This window comes from Dermacentor andersoni, chromosome 2 (genome assembly GCF_023375885.2).
Source record: "Dermacentor andersoni chromosome 2, qqDerAnde1_hic_scaffold, whole genome shotgun sequence".
NCBI classification, from domain to species: domain Eukaryota; kingdom Metazoa; phylum Arthropoda; class Arachnida; order Ixodida; family Ixodidae; genus Dermacentor; species Dermacentor andersoni.
The window spans coordinates 72567065-72587131 of NC_092815.1; the positions used below are offsets into that span (position 1 = coordinate 72567065).

At 47.0% G+C, this 20067-nt stretch overlaps 1 protein-coding gene across 1 annotated transcript in view; it reads right to left on the bottom strand.

Annotated features, from left to right (window-relative positions):
- The window catches only part of LOC126541858 (neuropeptide receptor 15-like), a 40561-nt gene extending 21253 nt beyond the window's left edge, over positions 1 to 19308 (bottom strand). The window contains exons 1-2 of the mRNA XM_050188800.2: positions 18942 to 19308; positions 16649 to 17305 (exon numbers count right to left, since the gene is read on the bottom strand). Of these exons, the coding sequence (XP_050044757.1) occupies positions 16649 to 17061 (413 nt within the window). The 5' untranslated portion in view covers positions 17062 to 17305; positions 18942 to 19308. The remainder of the gene's footprint in view (positions 1 to 16648; positions 17306 to 18941) is intronic.
- Positions 19309 to 20067: the final 759 nt, after the last annotated feature.

The window sequence follows — 20067 nt, forward strand, 5'->3', positions numbered from 1 at the left end:
TCGACTCCGGCCAACCCCTGCAATACAGCGGCTGCAAGACATTGCAATGCCGGGATGCGGGTTCACATTTAGTATTAAGGATACCTTGAACTGCGCCCACACTTCCCCACAAAAGCGTTCTCTCTTTCTTTTCTCTTTCTTTTTTGCAAGACACCTTTATACAGAATTCCCCGCCGGGAATCGAACTTAGGTCCTCGTGCTGAGCAGAACACCTTAGTCACTCTGAGAAGGAAATGTCCGACACGCAGGACAATCGTGGCCACGTACCACGTATGCTTGTAATAATTGCTTCATTGGAGAACAGGTTCCCGCAGAATCGTTGCCGTGTACAGACAGTGGGCGCTATAACGTAAAGCTGTTCCAAACTTTCTATTCCAATTCTGCAATCAGCCCTCCGTGACTGGTCAAAAACTTTTTAGACCACACACCCCCACGTCGTCTGTCTGTCGTGCGACGTCACGAAAAGCGCGATAGCTCCCCATCTGATATGACGTTACAGACTGATTGTGCATGATTGGACCGAACAAAAGAAAAAGTTCTTTCTGATTCGACGCCTTTCGCCGTTAGACCTCGGCTATTCGTCAAAAGTTTAAGGGCTGCACCCACTTCACCGGCCAGTTCCGCGACGTCAGAAAACCGCGAGAACTCACCGCGTCAAAGTGACGTGTACGCGTTAAAAATGCATTAATATGCCGAACAAAACTGAATTTTTTTTCTGGATAGCCGCAGGCTTCCCCGTTCCGAAAGGAATAAAATATGGCTGCCGCCGATCGCTCAGACACTGGTACTCGCACCTGCCGGAGAGCATGGATTTATTTGCGTACAATAAAACTTTTTGCGTGGCCGTGTAACGTTTTCGAGCACTTTCGGCACGTTTACGACCTCGCTCTGCCAACTCTCCTTTGTTGAGGATCAGTTTTAGCAACATTCTCAACCTTCCGTTGCAGGCCGCCGCGATTTTCGACCAGTCACCGGAGGCTAAGTAAGGGAAAGCGCACCAATCGCAGACGCCGGCACAACCCTCTTCATCCAGTTCTCTATTTTCAGTGCAGTGGCTCGGCCCCATCGAATCCCTCTCCACTTGAGCGTGCTCCTCGCCTCTTGTCAGCCAATTAGAAAAGGCAAGCCGATCAGTGTAGGCAATGTTATTTGTTTTTAAAGCAAACAAACGTGACCTCCTATAAATAAGGAGATCGTTTGATTGTCTCTTCAGACAACTCTGCGGATCACCGCCCGACGCTTGCTTCAGCGGTTATGCAAGTTTGACGTCAGGAGGTTGGACTAAAAACAGATCGGAATAGTTTTATGTTATAGGGCGCAGCATGTACGATCCTGGTGAGAATTGCGAAATGAGAATGCCGCTCTTTGGTTTTTCTATTCTTTTCATCTATTGCCTCATAACTCCAAACAAGCCAAATGTACAAATTTATCCAAATGGTTTCTAGCTGAGTTGACATACTAACACCACAGAACTCGGCGTATCATAGCCGTAGTTGCTTTTTGGACTACAAAGCTCTAGATAACTACGTCCACCATAAAGGGATGACGCATGCATTCGGTGAGTCAACGCATAAGCATTGTATTGTTGCAGGCGTCACGAAAATTCGGTTACGAGCGCTGCTACCGGAACGCCCGTTGCTCTCCTGGTTCCACTATATATCCGTGCCACGTTTCCTGTCTAACGGTATTGTGTCTTTGGCACAACTGCATCGGTTAAAACATAATAGCAACATTTCAGAAAGTGCTAATAATATCTTGGCTTACCCACGGGGTCTCCATAAATCCACCATTTCCTTTTGTTTTTCGCCAAAACATCAACACGCCCCCCCCCCCCCCCCCCCCCCCTCGCCGTTTCCAGACTTAAGGAAACAAGTATAAATATATTGGAGCTTGATGAACAGGATCTGCGATCTCTGATTTATTATTAACACTGTTAATAATAATTATTATTAACAGTGTTAATAATTATTAACTGTTAATTATTAACACTGTTAGACAAAGTATTCGCAAAAATAAAAGATTGTGGCAGTGAAGTAAGCACAAGAAATTACACTAAAGAAGTCATTAAATCTTGAGTCTCTTAGGCGAAAAGGTGCAGGAGAGCTCTGCGCCCATGAAAAAATGTTAACACCAAATTTATGCGGCAGTTTGGTCGTGAAATCTACAAAATAAAGGGCACGGAAATAAAAACTCAGAAACACTACTGCGTCATTATGAAGTCTTCAACACAGCAATCACGAACAGTATTTTTATCAGCAATGGCGACCCCGTTAATTATCTTATATTTTATAGAAGTTCTTATCATTTCTTCCAAAGTTTCTGTCCAACCTAACTGTTACTTATGCACACATATATTTAATTTATTATTAGGAAATTGCATCAACAGAGAAATAGATTAAAGGTGTCACTGCAGAAATGCTAGCCCATTTCTCTCACTTTCTGTGCCCATTTAAAGAACCCTCATAGCCAGCGCGTCAAGACCATGCTCCGCAATGAAAACAAATGGAATTGCTTTGCTCTATGTGCACATTTCATACATCAAGATTATAATAACAACGAGAGAATGATGGCGACTTGACTATTTTCGACAACGCTGTCTTGGAGAATCCAATTATTTCATTAAACAAAATGATGTGGCCATCCTTGCCTGTACAGCGATTCCCGAAGTACAGCTCACTGTCCGTCATTCCCTGTATAAGGTCTTACGTGCTTGGTATCGTTGGCAAGCCGTTACAATACGTGAACGAATTGCAGTGCAATATTTTAGTCCTCTACTTCTCTTTTTGTTGTTGTTGTTGGACGCTGTGGAAGTAGGGGGGAAGAGAAGGCAATAATACGCCTTCCACAGCGATAAATACGAGATCTAACTCGTTAATTGCAACGTTTCTACTAAACTGCATTTCTTTTTTATTGCTTTTCCCAATTACCACATTCTTTTCTACATTTTGCTTTTGAAGATTCGCACTATTCTGAACTTTGTCACGCGTGCTTGCATGAACTTTGCATAACCAGTGTTTTAAGGTCCTTCACACCTTCCACATCCCATTGCTATTGAAATGTTTATATTTTGCTTTTACTTGGTCATCTTCCATGCGATGTAAAACAAAAATCGAATCCAGAACCAGGCCATTTCGCTTAACCCCAAGGCATCTGTATCTTCATGATCAGTGAGGGTGATAATAAAGTGAGAATAAGAAAAGCAGATGAAAATAAAGATAAATAAGCAGCGTGCTGATTTAACACAGCTCTCCATATTTTGCATTAGTGCTTGATGGTTTCTTTGCTCTCTTTGTACTTTGTTGGCTGCAGAAAAAAAAACTCTTCTATATGTCAGTGCATAAATAATTTATCAGCTCGGTCGAGGAAGGCATTTATTCTGTTGCATAAACTGCTTTCTCTTCGAAGCAAGGCAGGCTTTCTTCTTTTTTTCTCTTTACTCGGCTGTCGCGTATCTTTAAGCGGATAAGGGAATCAGAATGAAGGCATTGCTGGCAGCAAGTAACGGTTAACATGTTTGTGTTTCGATGCCGTGCGTGAGTACACAACCCTCCATATGCTCTTGCTCGCTGGCTTGCTGCCTGTGAAAGCAGGCAGTACGTGTGCGCGCGTTTACAGAGCAAGCTGCCTTGCTCGCAGGGTTGGTCCAATTATTTTAAGAATGGTCTGCTTCTCAATTCATTGCGGTATGGCGCCATTTTGCTCTGGCGACCGAATAAATATCATGTTAACGATGCCCTGAAGCAATCCATTTCCCCTGACTCAGTGATCAAAGAAAGAACGTTCTCCTCATTGTGTCCCCATCACATAAACACCTTACAGAAAGGGCACAGTACTAATACACCTGACACTGAGGCTTACACTAACCTAATGGCGCTTTACAATATCGATAGGAGAGCAGACTGGGACATAAGGTACATCCCAACACACCCGAACAAGTGTCGACGAGAATCACGAGTCATGTTTCACGGTCTCTTTTGAGTAACGTTTGTTGAACTACGTCTTCTCTTGGGTTAAGATAAGAGGCGCAGTCTTCGCGCGTCATGCCGAAATCCCTGTTGGCCTGGTCGCTTGTCCTTGTCGCCAAATCGAAATGTCACCAAAGGCTCAAGAGAAGGAGCTGATGGTTCTCGAGCAGAAGCTCAGAGAACGCTGGTCGCGTTAAGGGAGGCCGCTGCAACAGTGCGACGGCGTCGTTCCAGCCTATGTATCTGCCTCCCACGTAAGCCGCTGCCATTAAAAGGGAGATCTCATGAGCTTCTGCGACTCAACATTTGTCATGGTCAACCGCAATCGTGACTTAGAACATTGGGAGTGACGAAGCGATTAGCATTCCTTTTGACTGCATATGCTCTGTACTGCCGTGGCAACATCCAAAAGCTGATACGACAGCACAAACCAGGCTACCGAAGACGTGCTCTCCCGTTACGCCCAGCTCAAAGCCAAACGATCAAGCGAAACCCTTTTATCGCCAATGTCATTTGCGTACTGCTAACAGATATGCGCATAACTGTAGTTCGCAACTCTGCATGCCGAAACCACGCCGATAAGGTAACAATGTAAAGGTCACGAGCATCTGTGCCTATTCCATGGTTCCAATGGTTGAAATCTGGAGCCTTTAGGGAGCTCAAGGTGAGTTCAAATGTTCACGAGAGTACATCGCTTTTATATTTGCAGTAAATATTATCTGAAACTTATCATTGGCTAAGTGGTCAGCGTAGCCGTGGTTGTTCGGAGAAAGGCATCTATAAAGGCACAATTGGCCATATTTGACCCTTGAGCCAATAAAATCCACAAATCATAATTTAAACGCACAAGTGTTCGTCTTCCAGTGCTTCCCACCAACTTCGTTATGCAACGTTATGCTGTGATCGTCAGGTGGTTGTTGTTGTCCTTTAAACGTGTGGCTAATATCCACTAAGGGGATTGGGCAGACTCCGGTGAATACATTATGCCTTGTGGCCCAATGAATATGGAAATTAAATTTAACATGAAAATTTGCGAAAACTGATAAACTCTATGTGGCAGGTACAAATGACGAGCGGCACAATCTATGTGCCTCAACTTCATCTTTGTAGCTACAAACAGCTTCGTGTCGCAAATTGTCCGTTATTTAGAAAATGCTCGCTTATAAATGCAACAATTCGCGACAATTACGCACGTGCTCAACATTTAATCACCTTGAAGTGTTTCGAAAGCAGTTAGTGCTTGGAAACATAGAATAGAAATAACGTCACGGAAACTTACGAAGTCACACGCACGAAGATTAGACACATCCATATACTAACCATCATTCCCATGGCACAGTTGAACGATCGCCGCGCCAAAGTTTCATCGGCTAACTTTTGTAAAAAAACCTCTAAGGCTCGAACTACCTTGCAGGCCGTCATGGATAGAGTCAGTGCAGAATACAAGAACATGCGTCGGGCACACCGGAGGCTATAGAAGCGCTGAGCCCGGTTGTAGCAAATCGTTTGAAATGACTTGCGTGTAGCGAAAGAATTGCGCAGGATATTCTAAAGCACTTGCAAAGTATTGGGGACATTTTGGACAGTGCAGTTGTAAATGACACCTTTATTGTACTACCGGGGGGGGGGGGGGGGGGGGGGGGGAGTGAGAACTGTTTTATGCAGCTTCGTTGTCTTTGAGGTGTAAGTTACTCTGATTTGCAGACATATATGAAGGGTGTTTTTGCAGGTGACCGCCTCCTCTGTACTGCTCATGCTCCGCCGATTCTGCAGCAAGAGAGACTAGTGCGCCTGAAAAATATACTCTGTGGACTTCTGAGCGCTGGCTGACGTGATTATCTGACATCACCACACTCTGCAACTAATTGTCGTCGCTGGCGCCAGCGTATGGGGATGATGAATAAACTTTATTGATCTGAGCAAGCGAAGTCCTCGCCCGAGTTGTGCGACCTGAGATAAAATAATTTAAATAAAGCGAGTGTATAAAATAAGAAATAAGGATAGGCATGTACACGAAGAAAAAAGAACGTAGTGTCTATCCACTTCTTCAGCATTGTTAATATAGGTAACATAGACCATTCAGTTGGCGTGAAGGAAGGCATATCGTTAGGTTTCTATTGCGAACCTTGACCAATGCCTCTTTGCGGGTATGTGTCATACATAAAGGACAACAAAAACAATCACAACCGGGACCACTACCTCCACAAACGCCGTCGAGCTGTTTTGTTTCCAAAGAATGGCTGTTACCCACTTACCCACATCTGAACGAAATGCAATTTGTCCAGAGTTGCCGCCCTCCCTCTAAGTTTTTGTCGTTTTTCTCGAAGGAAAATCGCGCCCATCTGCGAATGTTTACGACGACCAATACAGCATGAACCAGTTCAATATTTACTGTGCAGAATGCTGTGATTTGCTGCCGCGCCACTACTGCGCATTATAGACGAAACGGCAACTTTTCTGCACTTATGTAATCTAGCGCATATATAGGAATGAAAACCTCCCTTCGTATGTTTTTTTTTTTTTAGCGTGACGTTTCCCTATACGAATTTCATGTTTTCTTTGACAGGAGGCACCCAACATTCAGCGAAACCTACTGGGAATTCAGACGCAACAAGGTTTATATTGCCTATTCCCGGTTTTAGGCCGCTTCGTGTCTCCGACACTCTATTGAGCAGCTACGTCGTAGCTTTATGCAAAACAGCAAAGCGAAGTGGACATATCTCCTTCAACCACGGCGTGCACATGAGCGTATGCGGCTTGTTTTTGCCAGTTCTGTCCAGTGAGGGGCATTGAAGAAAACCATCTGCATATTCAATATAGCACTATTTCGCTTCAGTGCGCAGAGTACCGCTACATGTGAGCACTTTGCTCTAGTCAATACCATGTTTGAACAAGGGCAAAGCCATTCTTTTCGTCCTTGTAATGATGACAACCATCATCTAACTTGCTCACGAGTTTTCAGCCGGTCATTCAATTCTCTTTATCTAAAAACGATATTCGTCAAGGATTGTAAGCTATATTCATATCAGAAATTGAGGACTCACTAGAACATTCATGAAGGATCATACTTCCAGCATTGCTTTCTTTCACTTCATTCTCCAGCGCCTGGGAGTTGATTCTCTTCCTTAGACAAAACGATGCCTCTGTGGCTTCAGTTTGAAAGGAAGACACACACACACACACACACACACACACACACACACACACACACACACACACACACACACACACACACACACACACACACACACACACACACACACACACACACACACACACACACACACACACACACACACACACACACACACACACACACACACACACACAAACACACACACACACACACACACACACACACACACACACACACACACACACACACACACACACACACACACACACGCACGCACGCACGCACGCACGCACGCACGCACTTCACGTACTGCGGTCCACGCTAGCTGAACGAGCACACTTCTACAACAAAAAATTACCTTTATCGACAGCCTATCACAATTCTTTAAAAGAAATATAGGAACTCAGAAATGTATATTGCACAGTAAACAACTCGCTTTCTGCTTACATCTGTACTCGAAGACGTCAATAATAGTGATTACCTTGGACGTGCGGAAAGTGGGCGCCGTTCGTGCAGATTATTTTCGCTAAAGATTTTAATGGTAGAATTATTTCAACAAAATCTAGAGGTGCTAGATAAACACATTCGCAACAAGACGGGAAATGTTTCATGCTACACTCAACAACACAAAATGTTTAATACAACGCTCACTCTAACTGGGCTAAGCTAAGCAGGCTTCAAATATATCTGCCAAATACACATCGTACGCAACTTTCACGATAGTCAGGAATTAAAAGTACTACACGGTAGTGTTGTTCATTTCTTCTTTTTTTTTTTCATGTGGCACACTCTGGCGACTGCTTCACGGCAGAACTCTGCGAACAGTTGTACACACCACGAAATGCGTCGCTGTTGCGAAGCGCAGCGCCCCAATCGGCGCTGACTGTACCGCCTCTCATTTGAAGGAGGCCGTCGCTCCTCTCGCAGTACTGGAGCATTAGGTAGGCGAAGAATATCTGCGCACTGGACATTATGCGACCACCGGGAAGCATCACTGCAATGTCCTCGTCTTTCCCACCGGTGGTCTTGAGGAAGACTTTGAAGGCGACACGCACAGCAAGGACATCTCGGAACCTCGCGAGGCGCAGGTAGTCCCGCCGGCCGTCGAGGCAAGCTTCGGCTGCGAGAAGCTTCATCCACGTGTTGTCATTGAGCCAGCTCGCGGTGCCGTTTGCCGAGCCGGCTTCGTCAAGAAGCATATCGAAAAGGCAACGGCTCAGTCGGGGTCCGAGCCGCGACAACTGCAGAACGTCCGCGCCGCCTTCGTCCAAAGCCTGCGACAGGTTGAAGGAGAGCAGAGGAACATACACGCTTCTCGGATGCGTTTCGTGCCAGCAGTCAGCGCTGAATACGGACCGGCTCCAGCGTTTCCGAGAACCGCGAGTCAAGACGTGGGAGAAGGTGTATTCGTGGTAGGCGACGAAGGTGTCAAGTCCCCAACGCAAGTTTGTGACGTCGGGCAGTTTCTTGACGTATTCAGCGACCGGAGCGGAATCGGTGGCCCAGCTAGGTCCGAACACCCTGACGTCGCTTGTCGAAAGGATTTCACGTATTTGGTGCTTCGAGGAGTACGATATATACGGTAACTCGTTCATTTCGTTCCGCGATTCAACGATGACTGCGTCAACCATACCGATCAGGCTGGACGCGGACTTGCGCAGTTTGCCGTGAGCGAATACAGAAGCAAATGTAAGCGGGCGTAACGCTCTCTCCACCACGCGCACGCACAGTCGCCATCGAGGCGGCGCCATTCGAGTCTTGCCGTAAATGATTATGCTCAACAAGTCGAGTAGCTTCGAATACGGCATGAACGGCGACACCTGAATCATGAACCGAAGACCGAGGTAATTCATGACGGTGTGAGGCTCGGTATTCGCGACGAGCTCTAATATGGAGAGCGTGGAGTTGGGCGACCGTATTAACACATAGGACATAGCGCCGTCAGCGACAGAGCCTTCGAATCCCTGAAGCGTTGCGTTTATAAACTCCTGCAGGTCTGGGCGTGATTCGAGGCGTTCAACTTTCGCTGTGTTTCCTCTCGGCGCCGCTTGAACGAGCTTCTCGATGTTGCTGGCAAATCTGGCTATGGAGAGAATGTCTCTTGGTGGCGTGTACTCCTTTTTTGCTATTTTAATCGCTGAAAACACTGCCTCTGTGTAAAGGCGGATCACTTCACTGCTTTCAATAGGACCGAAAGATGTCAAAACTTCAGGTAGCCCCACCGACACAACGTCTTTGTTTTCCGCCACTGGGTGAGACGCAACACTCAGAGTGAGCAGCGCTACAGTTCCCGTCTTCCGGAGAAGTTGAGCAGCTGTTCTCCAGACGGAAACCTTCGTCCCTAAAGGAGCACGCAGAGGAAATCCTTCCAGAGAAAACCACGTCATCGAGTCCTTGAGCGCCTGCACGCCTTCGTAATCGATGCGCCTTAAGTTCATGCACTCGTCGTGGAGAAACTTCAGTGGCTGTGCAATCTTAGGTCTTCGACGCCCGTCCTGAAGAAAGGCGTGAACTTTTTCCTCCAGAAATTCGGCGTCGTCATTGTCCGTTGAAGTTGAATAGTAGTTGGCTGTCGATGTAAACCGGCTTCGCCAGTGGCTGCACACAAACGCGTTGAAGTCGTCGCACGGTTCAACGTCACGCCAGGAGAGAAGATCGCTCAGGTACGAAGCACGTCGGAGGCAGGCGTCAGAGGCGCAGGTCGCGCCAAATCGAATATTGTCAGTATGGCTTCTCAATTTCGCAGACGGCTCCTGTTTGGGCCAGAACAAAAAGCATAGCACGAGAGCAAGGACAAACGCCAGACACACGGCCGCAGGGTAAAGAAACTTCTCCCTGTGGATCCCCTGCTCCACGTTTCTGCGAACACGCTGCTCGCCCGTCCGAACGACTGTTTCTGCCCGTTCTGATGGAGACTCAGCCGTGGTGCTCCTTAAGCTTTCGCCAGTGCTCTCGGTCGTCGTATAGCGAGAGCTTGATTTCTTGGACGACACGCTCTGCTTCGATCCCGATTTTCTCAGTTTAAAACTGATCGTCGATCGTCCTTTGTGTTCCTTGGGCGCTGCACTGCTTTTCTCCGTGAGACCAACATTCCGCAATTCTCCCTGACCCACTCGCTGCACGAGCTTCGCAAACTGAGGAGCTGATGTCCCGGTTTGCTTGTCGACGAATTCGCTGGCCATCTTGAGTGAGTGCTCGGCATGGGCTTGCGATCTCTGAGAACTGTTCGGTGGCAATTTTTGAACCGCAGCTGTTGAGGGCTGCGTGTTTCCAGACGTTCCGCTCGAGGACGAAGAATTGTCCGATGCAGCCGACGATTCTCCGCTTCTCGATGAATTACTAGGGCCGATAATGTCTGCTTCTTCCCTTTTCGGTACTTTGAGAGGAGTCTTCTGGTACATGCCGTGTAATGCTGTCACGCCTTTGGGATCCTTCTTCAGTGCCTCTGCTCTGCTATAGGTCCAGCGAGAGGCTGAGCTGGCAGGTACGGTCGTCGGCAGACGTGTATCTAGCAGACTCGTAGTGGAACTACTGTAAGTTGAAGCAAACGGCCCTCTTCGGGTTGATGTCCTTGGCGGAGTCCGCAACGAAGGCGTCGAAAAGTTGGCTAAGCTGACGTTGTGGCTGGTCAGCAGATCGCGCGGATGTGCTTCTTGAAGAAATGGCCCTGGTGTTTTTGTCGCTATTGTTGACTCTTCTACATTGGGGGGTTCTGCCATCAACAGTGTACTTTTTTTCGTTGTAGCCGTAGAGTCTTTGAAGCTAAATAAATTTCTTCCCTGCAATATTTCAGCTGGCGATTTCTCTTCGGTTGGCTTCTGCTTATTTTTGCTATGCAGCGTTTCTTTAGTCGCCGAATATGAGATCTGTTTGCTTCCTTCGCAAGTTGTAGTGGCAGCTGGACTGGAAGGGTATTTAAATAGGTTTGGTTGCTTAACTTGCGGTGACCTTCCAACCCTTCCATAATTTGCTAGCCGATATTCCACTAATGTCCCCGATTTGCTCTCCACGACATCTTGCGACGGTCTAACACTCAAAGAATTCTCCTCCTGAGGAACCAGAGATGTGCAGGAGGAGGCGGAGGCTTTAGGAACGCTATAGTCTCGCAATACAATTTGGTTGTGAGGCATTACTGAAGGCAAAGTCTGTCGTCTCTGCTTAAACACCCTTTCGATTTCTTCTTTGTCCCTAAAATGCTTCTCATTTATCTCCGGTGCCGCGACTAACTTATCTTCCTTACGAGCCCCGGTTAGCGCGTAGCTTGAAGCGAGGATCGCCTTAGCAGTCGCCGGCTTCGACTCACCGGCAGCGTACGGCGGTTGGCTCCTTGATGGGATATCGTTCTTGGACAGCGCCCTCCCGGAGCTCTGGAACGGAGCCCTCGAACTCGGTTGCGTTGAATTCATAGGGACACCCAGATCGCCTGTCAGCAAGTCGTGTGGGTTGATCGCGGCCATCTTCTCGAACGCGCGTTAGGCAGTTGCGAGTAGCTTCTGAGCAGGGGACGAGGCGTCGCGCGCAGGCTTTCTACCCAAGACGATGATGAAGATGACGATAATGATGCTGCTGGTGATCATGATCCTCATCTATGGTACATACCCACTAACAGAAATAGGCCAATAATCCAGTGGCAGCGGGCGGCGTATTACAAATAGCTATTTTAAGAGGAGAAACGCAATATTCAAAAGGTAGGATCGAAGAAAGAAGAGTGCCTACGTACCTGACCAGTCAAACTAACTGAAACGAAATGCATGGACAAGGCCTCCATGCTCTTTTTTTCTTGTTTCTTCTCAAATATTGACGCTTACCAACTACGAGAGATTGGCTAAGAATCAGTTGCTTCCGTAGCTCGTGTGTGTGTGTGTGTGTGTGTGTGTGTGTGTGTGTGTGTGTGTGTGTGTGTGTGTGTGTGTGTGTGTGTGTGTGTGTGTGTGTGTGTGTGTGTGTGTGTGTGTGTGTGTGTGTGTGTGCGTGCGTGCGTGCGTGCCTGCGTGCGTGCATGCGTGCGTGCGAGCGATGAAATAAGAAAATGCAAACTAAGAATTTTAAAAGATGGATGATCATATTTGTTAGTGAGACATTGCAAAAAGAGAGAATAATATGTTTAAATTATGTCTTTAAGCCTATTTGGGGAAGTAGGTGAAATAATGTAAATAATAAAACAATAAACTTATAATGAGGAATTTTGAGAATATATCATTGCGTAAATATCAAACTAACTGGAATGATTAATGATAAAAGCACCTGGCGCGCTTGGAAATTTAACACGGTAGTCGTTTTTGCGCCCTGAATAAACTTGTAGGTAGCAATGCAGGGGTCCACACGCCTGGAGGCCATGCAGCATTCCACCCGCATTCTCCTGCGTACTTCCTGTTCGTCCTCTTTGCTAAAGGACACGTACGAGCAGCTTATTTTAACAATTAACATCCAAGATGGGGTCCGCTTGCGATGGATGATGATGACGGAGTATAATAGGACGCATGGAGTGGTAGAAGGAAAAACAAAAAGATAATAGGATAACGAAGGAATGAAGGGTTGGTTTATTCTGCTCGTCTTCGTTTGTTCATTTGAAGCCATGTGGAGGCGAAATTGCGCCAACGTCCTGTGGCTGCGTCGGACGTGACGCACCAGGAGTAGCCAAAGCTTCTCAGTTGAAAGTGCTAAAGGAGCGGCGCAATTTATTGAATTCGTCTTCCCCTCCGACATGGAAAGCATGGCGAAAATGCCACGGTTGATGTGTTACTTGGAAATTCAAGAATGCGGGAGCAAAAGAAAGAAAGGGAATAAAATGGCATTAACGTAAATGATTTAAGTCTTTTGCAATGTAACTAAACCACTGGCGTACTGGGAGTTCGCATTTATCGAACAATCAATGAAGCAACGATGTTGCCTACTTAGTCATCGCGTTCAAAATCAAACAAATCTGAAAAGATGGGGCACTATAACGTAAATCTATTCCCTTCCACTACTGAAGTCAGAGCCCTCCATGAATGGTGAGTGTGTGAAACAACTTTATTCGGTCCACTATAGACGTAAGTGAACTCCACGTCACCTGGCTAGGCCCACTCGGGGACCATCAGGTGAAACCTGACGGCCCTCTCGCGGGCCCCCTGGACTGCCATGATTTGAGAGGTCTGATCCTGGGCCCTAATTAGCCTCATCTTTTCCTCTTGAGTGAAAGGGGCACCGGCAGAGGCGCAGCCGCACAGGACGTGTTCGAAGTCCGCATAATCACCACACAGAGGGCAGTCCGGGCTCGGAATTTTGACCATGAATGGTCAAAATTTTTTCAGTTACCGCACTTCGCCTGCCTGACCCGCGGCGTCAGCGAAACCGCGAAAATTCTCCAACCTGTATGACGTGTCCACTCTGCTTATGCGTGGCGAGACCAAAGGAAATAAAGATAATTATTTCTGACTAAGCCATTTTCGTCATTAGCCCTGCGTTATAGATCAAAAGTTTGCGGGCAATACCCACTTGCCCTTTCCCTCCCGCAACGTCACAAAACCGCGAGAACTTACCCCGTCAAAGTGTACGCGGTAAAGATGCATTACTATGCCGAACAAAACTTAGTATTTATTATTATTATTATTATTATTAATTTTATTATTATTATTATTATTATTATTATTATTATTATTATTATTATTATTATTATTATTATTATTATTATTATTATTATTATTATTATTATTATTATTATTTAATAACCGGAGTCTTCCCTGTTCTCGAAGGAATCAAAAGTGACTGTCCGCCGATTGCTCTGGCACTGGCGCTCGCGGCTGCCGAGGAGAATGCAATTATTTGCGTATAAAAAAAATTGCCTAGATGTACACCATTATGGAGCCCTCTCAGCACGTATAAAACGTCGCTTTGCCAACTCTTCTTCGCTGAGGATTCATTTTACATCGTTTAAATGTTCCGTTTGCACGCCGCCGCGATTTTCGACCAACCACAGCAAGCTAAGCAAGGCGAAGTGGGCCAATTGTGGACGCCGGCACCGCCTTCCTCATCCGGCTATATACTTTGAATGCACTGATTCGGCTCCACCAAAAGCCTCTCCCCTTCTGCATGCCCATCGTCTCTTGTCACCCAACTATATATGAAATACCTGTCAAGATAGGTGATGGCTATTTGCTTAGAAAGTACACAAAAGTGACCTCCTATGAACGAGGAGAGCAATTGATTGGACTGTTCACACGAAGCTGCAGGTCACCACCCGGTGCGTGCGTCAGCGTTACGTAAGTTTGACTCCTAGAGATTGAAATCAAAACAGATTGGAATAGTTTGATATTATAGGGCCTATGATGTAATCCTTCTCCTCAGCACATTCATATCGACCGAACGACAAAAAGAGCGACAAATATATATATATATATTCAATTTGCGTCCTTATACATGGTACATCATCTGCTGCATTTCTTATTGTGTTTGCACGAGTTACTCAGGTGTAGTCTAAAGTCGTTATCGAGAACTTGATCTGCGCTAAGGTATCCATGAAGTCAGCCCCATCGTAGCTTCTCTCCAAGCACACGACAGGACACAATAAACCAGAGCCGATGTCATGACAAAGTTACAATGAAGCCCCAAAGAGAAAGGAGTGGCACTGTGAGGTTGTTGACCAGTCTCACTGACACAAAGCATACCGCACATAACCTCGCGGTTTCGGTAGACGCGCGCTTTTTTTTTTTAATCGCAAGCACGTTTCTCTGTAGCTTTATACCGACGAACTCACCCTCAGTTCCTTCAGTGGTCGGGTGACGATAGAGCAGTTGACATTAGGAGGACTGGACCTATCGAAATTGTGACGCGGCGAAAGCGAAGCCGCCGGTCTAATACTTGCAAACCAAGACGGGCTGCTCTAGTCAGTTGACGTTTTGTGAGCATTTCTTCTATGTAGTGATGGCTGATACGCACCGCCGAAGCAAAGTAATGAAGAACAGTACCCATCATGATAGGGAATATAACGCGAGGGGAATAGCCGAGGTTATGTTCCCTACAAGTTACGTAATCACGTATCTCTGCTTCCGACAATTCCCTGCGAAACAAAATTGGAACTCATGATCATCAGCCCCTAAAAGTTCCCTGCTTCCGATTTCAAACCACCACATACCACGCAGGCGTTTTGACGGCCCTGAGTCCCCGTCAACGCGTGTTTGGTCCTCTACACACTCGCTGCATTCTTCCAGCTTTAGTTTTCTTGAAATCTGCTTCTATTTTCCTCTTAAATTATGCTTTGGCATTTAATATGACTGGGCACCAATTACTTACTTTCAATGCTTCAGACCTTTGTCACCCTATGCCCTTTGTGCTTCAGTATTTTCCTTGACAGTGCGTGTTTTAAATTAATTTCTTATTTCGTTTATTCGGTAATTTGTTGGCTTAAATTGACCCCCTTGCCAAGTTGTCTTCACGTTCACTAGAATGAATGTGCGTTAATACTCTGTTTTTCCGAGAATATCGAACAATTTTACTTTCCCTACCCCAACTATAATTCTGAATAAATAATTTAGTTCTTATACCGACAACCTCAGCATTCTTTTAAACTACAAAATTTAGTAGATACTCGAGAAGCGTTCCGCAAATCTGCTTACCGCCGATGGATGCAAACTGGAGCTGCAACCAGATCACCTTGGGAGCCGATTCCTGGCGACAACGAATACTTGATACTCATACAGTCCCCAGTAGTCAGTGTCAAATAATCACCTAATCTGGGGCTGCTGTATACGCCAAGCACGTCGGCTAGAACCCAAATGGCTACGTTGCTAGAAAAGCGACTTTTGAGTTTTTCTTGGGTACGTCTAAAAGGCAGTTTCGGGAGCTTTATGTAAACGAGCCACGTATTCATTTTTTTTTTTCGCCTAGCAATAAGTCAGGAGACGGTCCACGGAATCTATTACGAACGTTTTGATGAAATAATCTACCACTAAATTTAGGCGACGCTTTATATTTCTCGTGACTAAGGATGGGGGCAGCCTGGGTCCTCGCTCGAGCGTTGAGAAATAGCTGGCATCAAGAAGCATGCACCGTCTGTTCTGTCGACGCACGCTAGAGCGCGAAATTACAATAGCATCGATGGAAAGTGCGTCGGCTAACAAGTGCCCTACTACTCCGTACGCCCAGTCTTGTGTATAGCCAATTGACGAGCGCTGAATCGATGTTTGCTAAGGTCATCGATTAATTGATGTTTGCGAAGGCCCTCTGTGCTATACAATTTTTACGAGAAGGCACAAAGGCAACCATCCGCCTTCTCGCTACTTAGTCACGCGAAATATACGCCGTTAAACTGTTAATTGACTCAATATCGCGTCACAATACTACGACTCAGGAACGTTTTATCAGGAACGTTTTCACGGAGGACTGCGGATTATAGTTTCCCGCACCGTGCGGTTATGTAGTGCGCGCACAAAGCCTTCTCGCATTCCAACACTGCAGTTACCACGACCGTGAATCGAACCCGATGCCTCTGACTCAGCTGCCAAACTCCCTAGCCGCTGAGTCACCGCTGGCCGCGGCAGAACATAGCACGAAATGCCAAACAGCTTACCGCTCGACGCAGACGCTGACCAGAGTCATCACCGAGGCGTAGAGGGCCATGACCTCGACGAAGCGCAGCGTGCGGCACAGGCCCAAGCCCAGCTCCCAGCCGCGGTTCCGGATGAAGAGCACGATGTCCGGCACGCAGGCCAACAGGATGGTGAGGTCGCTTAGTGCCAGGTTCAGGATGAACAGGTTGGTCACCGAACTGCGCATGTCTCTGTCGCCCAGGACGGCGCACACCACGAACGCGTTGCCCAGCACCCCCGATATGCCGATGGCAGCGAACAGAGAGGCGAGCGTGGCGATTGTGGCAGGCGATGCCACAGGTTCCTCAGCGGCCATCGACACGCTTGGCAGGGTTCCGTTCACGATGAACGTCGGCGAGGAGACCTCCAGTAGCATGCTTTCGGTCGGAGACATGGAGAATCGCGTGGCGTGCGAGCAGTATCTCAAGAATTCGCTTGCGCTCCTCGGCTCATTCGTCGAGACCGATTCTTTCAATGATCAATCCGGGCACGCCAGACACAGTGAGAAGCCTTGAACAGGCAATGCTTGTGCAGGCGGTGTACCGCTTGACTACGGCAATGGGAAGTACAGGTCAACCAGGCGTTGGGCATCACCCTTACTCCTGCGGGAGCGATGTAGCAGTGTCACTACCTCTGGCCTGCACAAGAAAGCATAGGAGGAATACCTGCGCGTAAGAGTTTAATGAAGAAACGTCTCGCGGGTTTCTTTTTATTACAGAAAGAGCCAGAGCATAGAGGCTTCTCCAAAAATTAATTGAGAGAACTCTGGCGCTATTGTGTGCAGGAGCTGCAAGTAGGACGATTCAGCCAGCATCAGAATGACAGGCACTACATGTATTTGCCTAAACTTTGTCCTTCTGGCATCAGACGGCTTTGCGACTTTGGAAATTGTTCATTTTTAATAACACATTGCGTTATAAGGATAACAATTCGCAATGACTATGCATATGCCCTGAAACTGGAACTAAACCTGGGTGTAGTGGCGCAAGCTAAGATTCCAAGGGACTAATAGGGACTCCTACTAAGACTAGTAGGTAAGCATAAGTACCCAAGATAGTGGATGGGAAAACTGCGCCACGGTAACACAGTTGGCAAAAACATAGCACGTGTAATACGAAAACGTGGGTTCGCATCCTACCGGCGGCCAGTTACTATTCATCCACTTTCATTTTCATTAATTTATTATTTCTTTAATTAAGAATGGCACATAATAGACCTTATGCTGTCCTTGGTGTCATTGCTTGTTTGCTGTCACTAATAAAAATCAGGCCCTTTGGTTTCCTTCTTCCTCGTTCATACATATATATGGAATACCAGGCTTAATCTTCAGCAAACAGCGGCTGAAAATCACGACGGCAATGTGTAAAATGAGGACAAAAAGACATGAAGCGCGTGCTTTTGGGACGTTCATATAAGGACTAAAATGAAACATACAAGTTGGTATTCATTTCCGAGCAATTTTCCGACGTGTCATAGTATCACTACTTCTGAACTTGTTTCGCCGCAGTACTCAGAGTTGTGGCACACAGTGATTTTTCACCATCACTACAACGTGACAATATTGTTGAAGAAGATAAAGCGCCTTGTGTCATCGCCCAAATATTACCGAAGGGACGTGACACGCTGTCTGGTGAAGCAAAAAAAAAAAATTAAATTATGGGGTTTTACGTGCCAAAACCACTTTCTGATTATGAGGCACGCCGTAGTGGAGGGCTCCGGAAATTTCGACCACCTGGGGTTGTTTAACGTGCACCTAAATCTAAGTACACGGGTGTTTTTCGCATTTCGCCCCCATCGAAATGCGGCCGCCGTGGCCGGGATTCGATCCCGCGACTGTCTGGTGAAGCAACGAAAGGAGGAAGTGTACAAAGGCAATTGAATGAACTTAAGTTATCTTGCGTGAAACCGTAAGCGAACGAAATATGCAGCGGGGTTTTTCATCAACATTAAATTCAATTTGATGCTGTAGAAATTTCAAGATGCATATAAATTAAGGGGGGAGGGAGGGGGGGCTTTTGCAGTGCCGCCAAAGCCACGCTTTTATGCTTCAGAACCCCATTTTAATAATTACGCTTCGTCTAAGGGAGAAATTCTAAAGCACAATGAGCACGCTGAGATTAAGTGAGGCCCACCACGAATGCGGCCTGTTCTGCCCTCAGGCTACTGTCCCGAGCAGGAAACAAAATGACCAATCAGCACCAAAATCTCGAGTAATTTGCCACTGGTCACGAGGACTCACCACAAATCGCGCCCTGCTTCAAATTTGGCTCTTACCTTTGCCGGAAGACTTCGCGGAAGAAACAAGATTTGCGCCCAACCTTCCATCTTTTTTTTTTCTTCCCTTTTCACAGCAAAATCTTCACACAAGCTTCCAACGGCTGAGTCACAACGCCGAAAATGAGACCCGCTTCTGCAGTGGCAGCAGTCCTTGGGAGACAACGGGCACAAAAAAAGCAATAAGAAAAAAAAAACTGTCGTAGAGCGGAATCAAACTTGTTGGCAATCGTGCGAAGGAAACAAGCTCCCTCCGCAGGTGTTCGAGCGCGCCTGTCGTCGGACTCTTTGACGGCCCGTCGCTCACCCCTGCCGCACCGTTCGAAAGGGCGTCGGGTCCAACACTGCGGTCGGCGCAGCACTGAGCGCCGCGCTCGACTCGGCGCTCGCGCCCGCCGGTGCTCGTGGCACGCCGTTTCTCCCTCTGGAGTCGCTGCGCTCGCCGAAGAGAGGAGGAAGACCGCCAGTCGTACATTGGCTTCCCCTCGTATCGTCTTTTCTCTTTCCCCTCGTCCCGTTCCTCTATTGCCGTTTCCCGGTCTCGCCATCCTCCTACCCCTCCGTCCTCTTTTCCCCAATCTTCTCTCTCTCTCTCTCTCCTAAGAGGCGCTCCCAACTTTCGTGACCACAAGATGTAGAACTGGTTGACGGCCGCGAGACGACGCGCGGTTCTTCCTTTCTGATTGCTTTCTCCAAGGCGCCGGTAACCACACCCGGTTCCTGCTAACCTGTCCCGCTCGCCGTGTGATTGTATTTGATGTATCGCTGTCGTCATACCCGTGCGACCGAGGACGAATAGGCAGCCAAGAAAAGAGACGAAGTGCTGGGCGAAGGGGCTCGCTGGCCACGTAAAGGTACATCGCGTTTCTTTCCCTATCTGATTACTGCGCCGCTTGGAACAAAAAAGTACCAAGGAAGGTTAACCAAACGTTCACTTTGTCTGTCTGTCGATTTCTTTCTTTCTTTCTTTCTTTCTTTCTTTCTTTCTTGAATAGGTGTGCGGTAGAGCGATTAAAAGACAGGGCAAAAGAAAACACACAGCCAGCATCAGTCAGCCCACGTACTTATACACTCAGCCAGCATCAGTCAGCCCACGTGAACAACAAATTATTCAAAGCGAAACCTT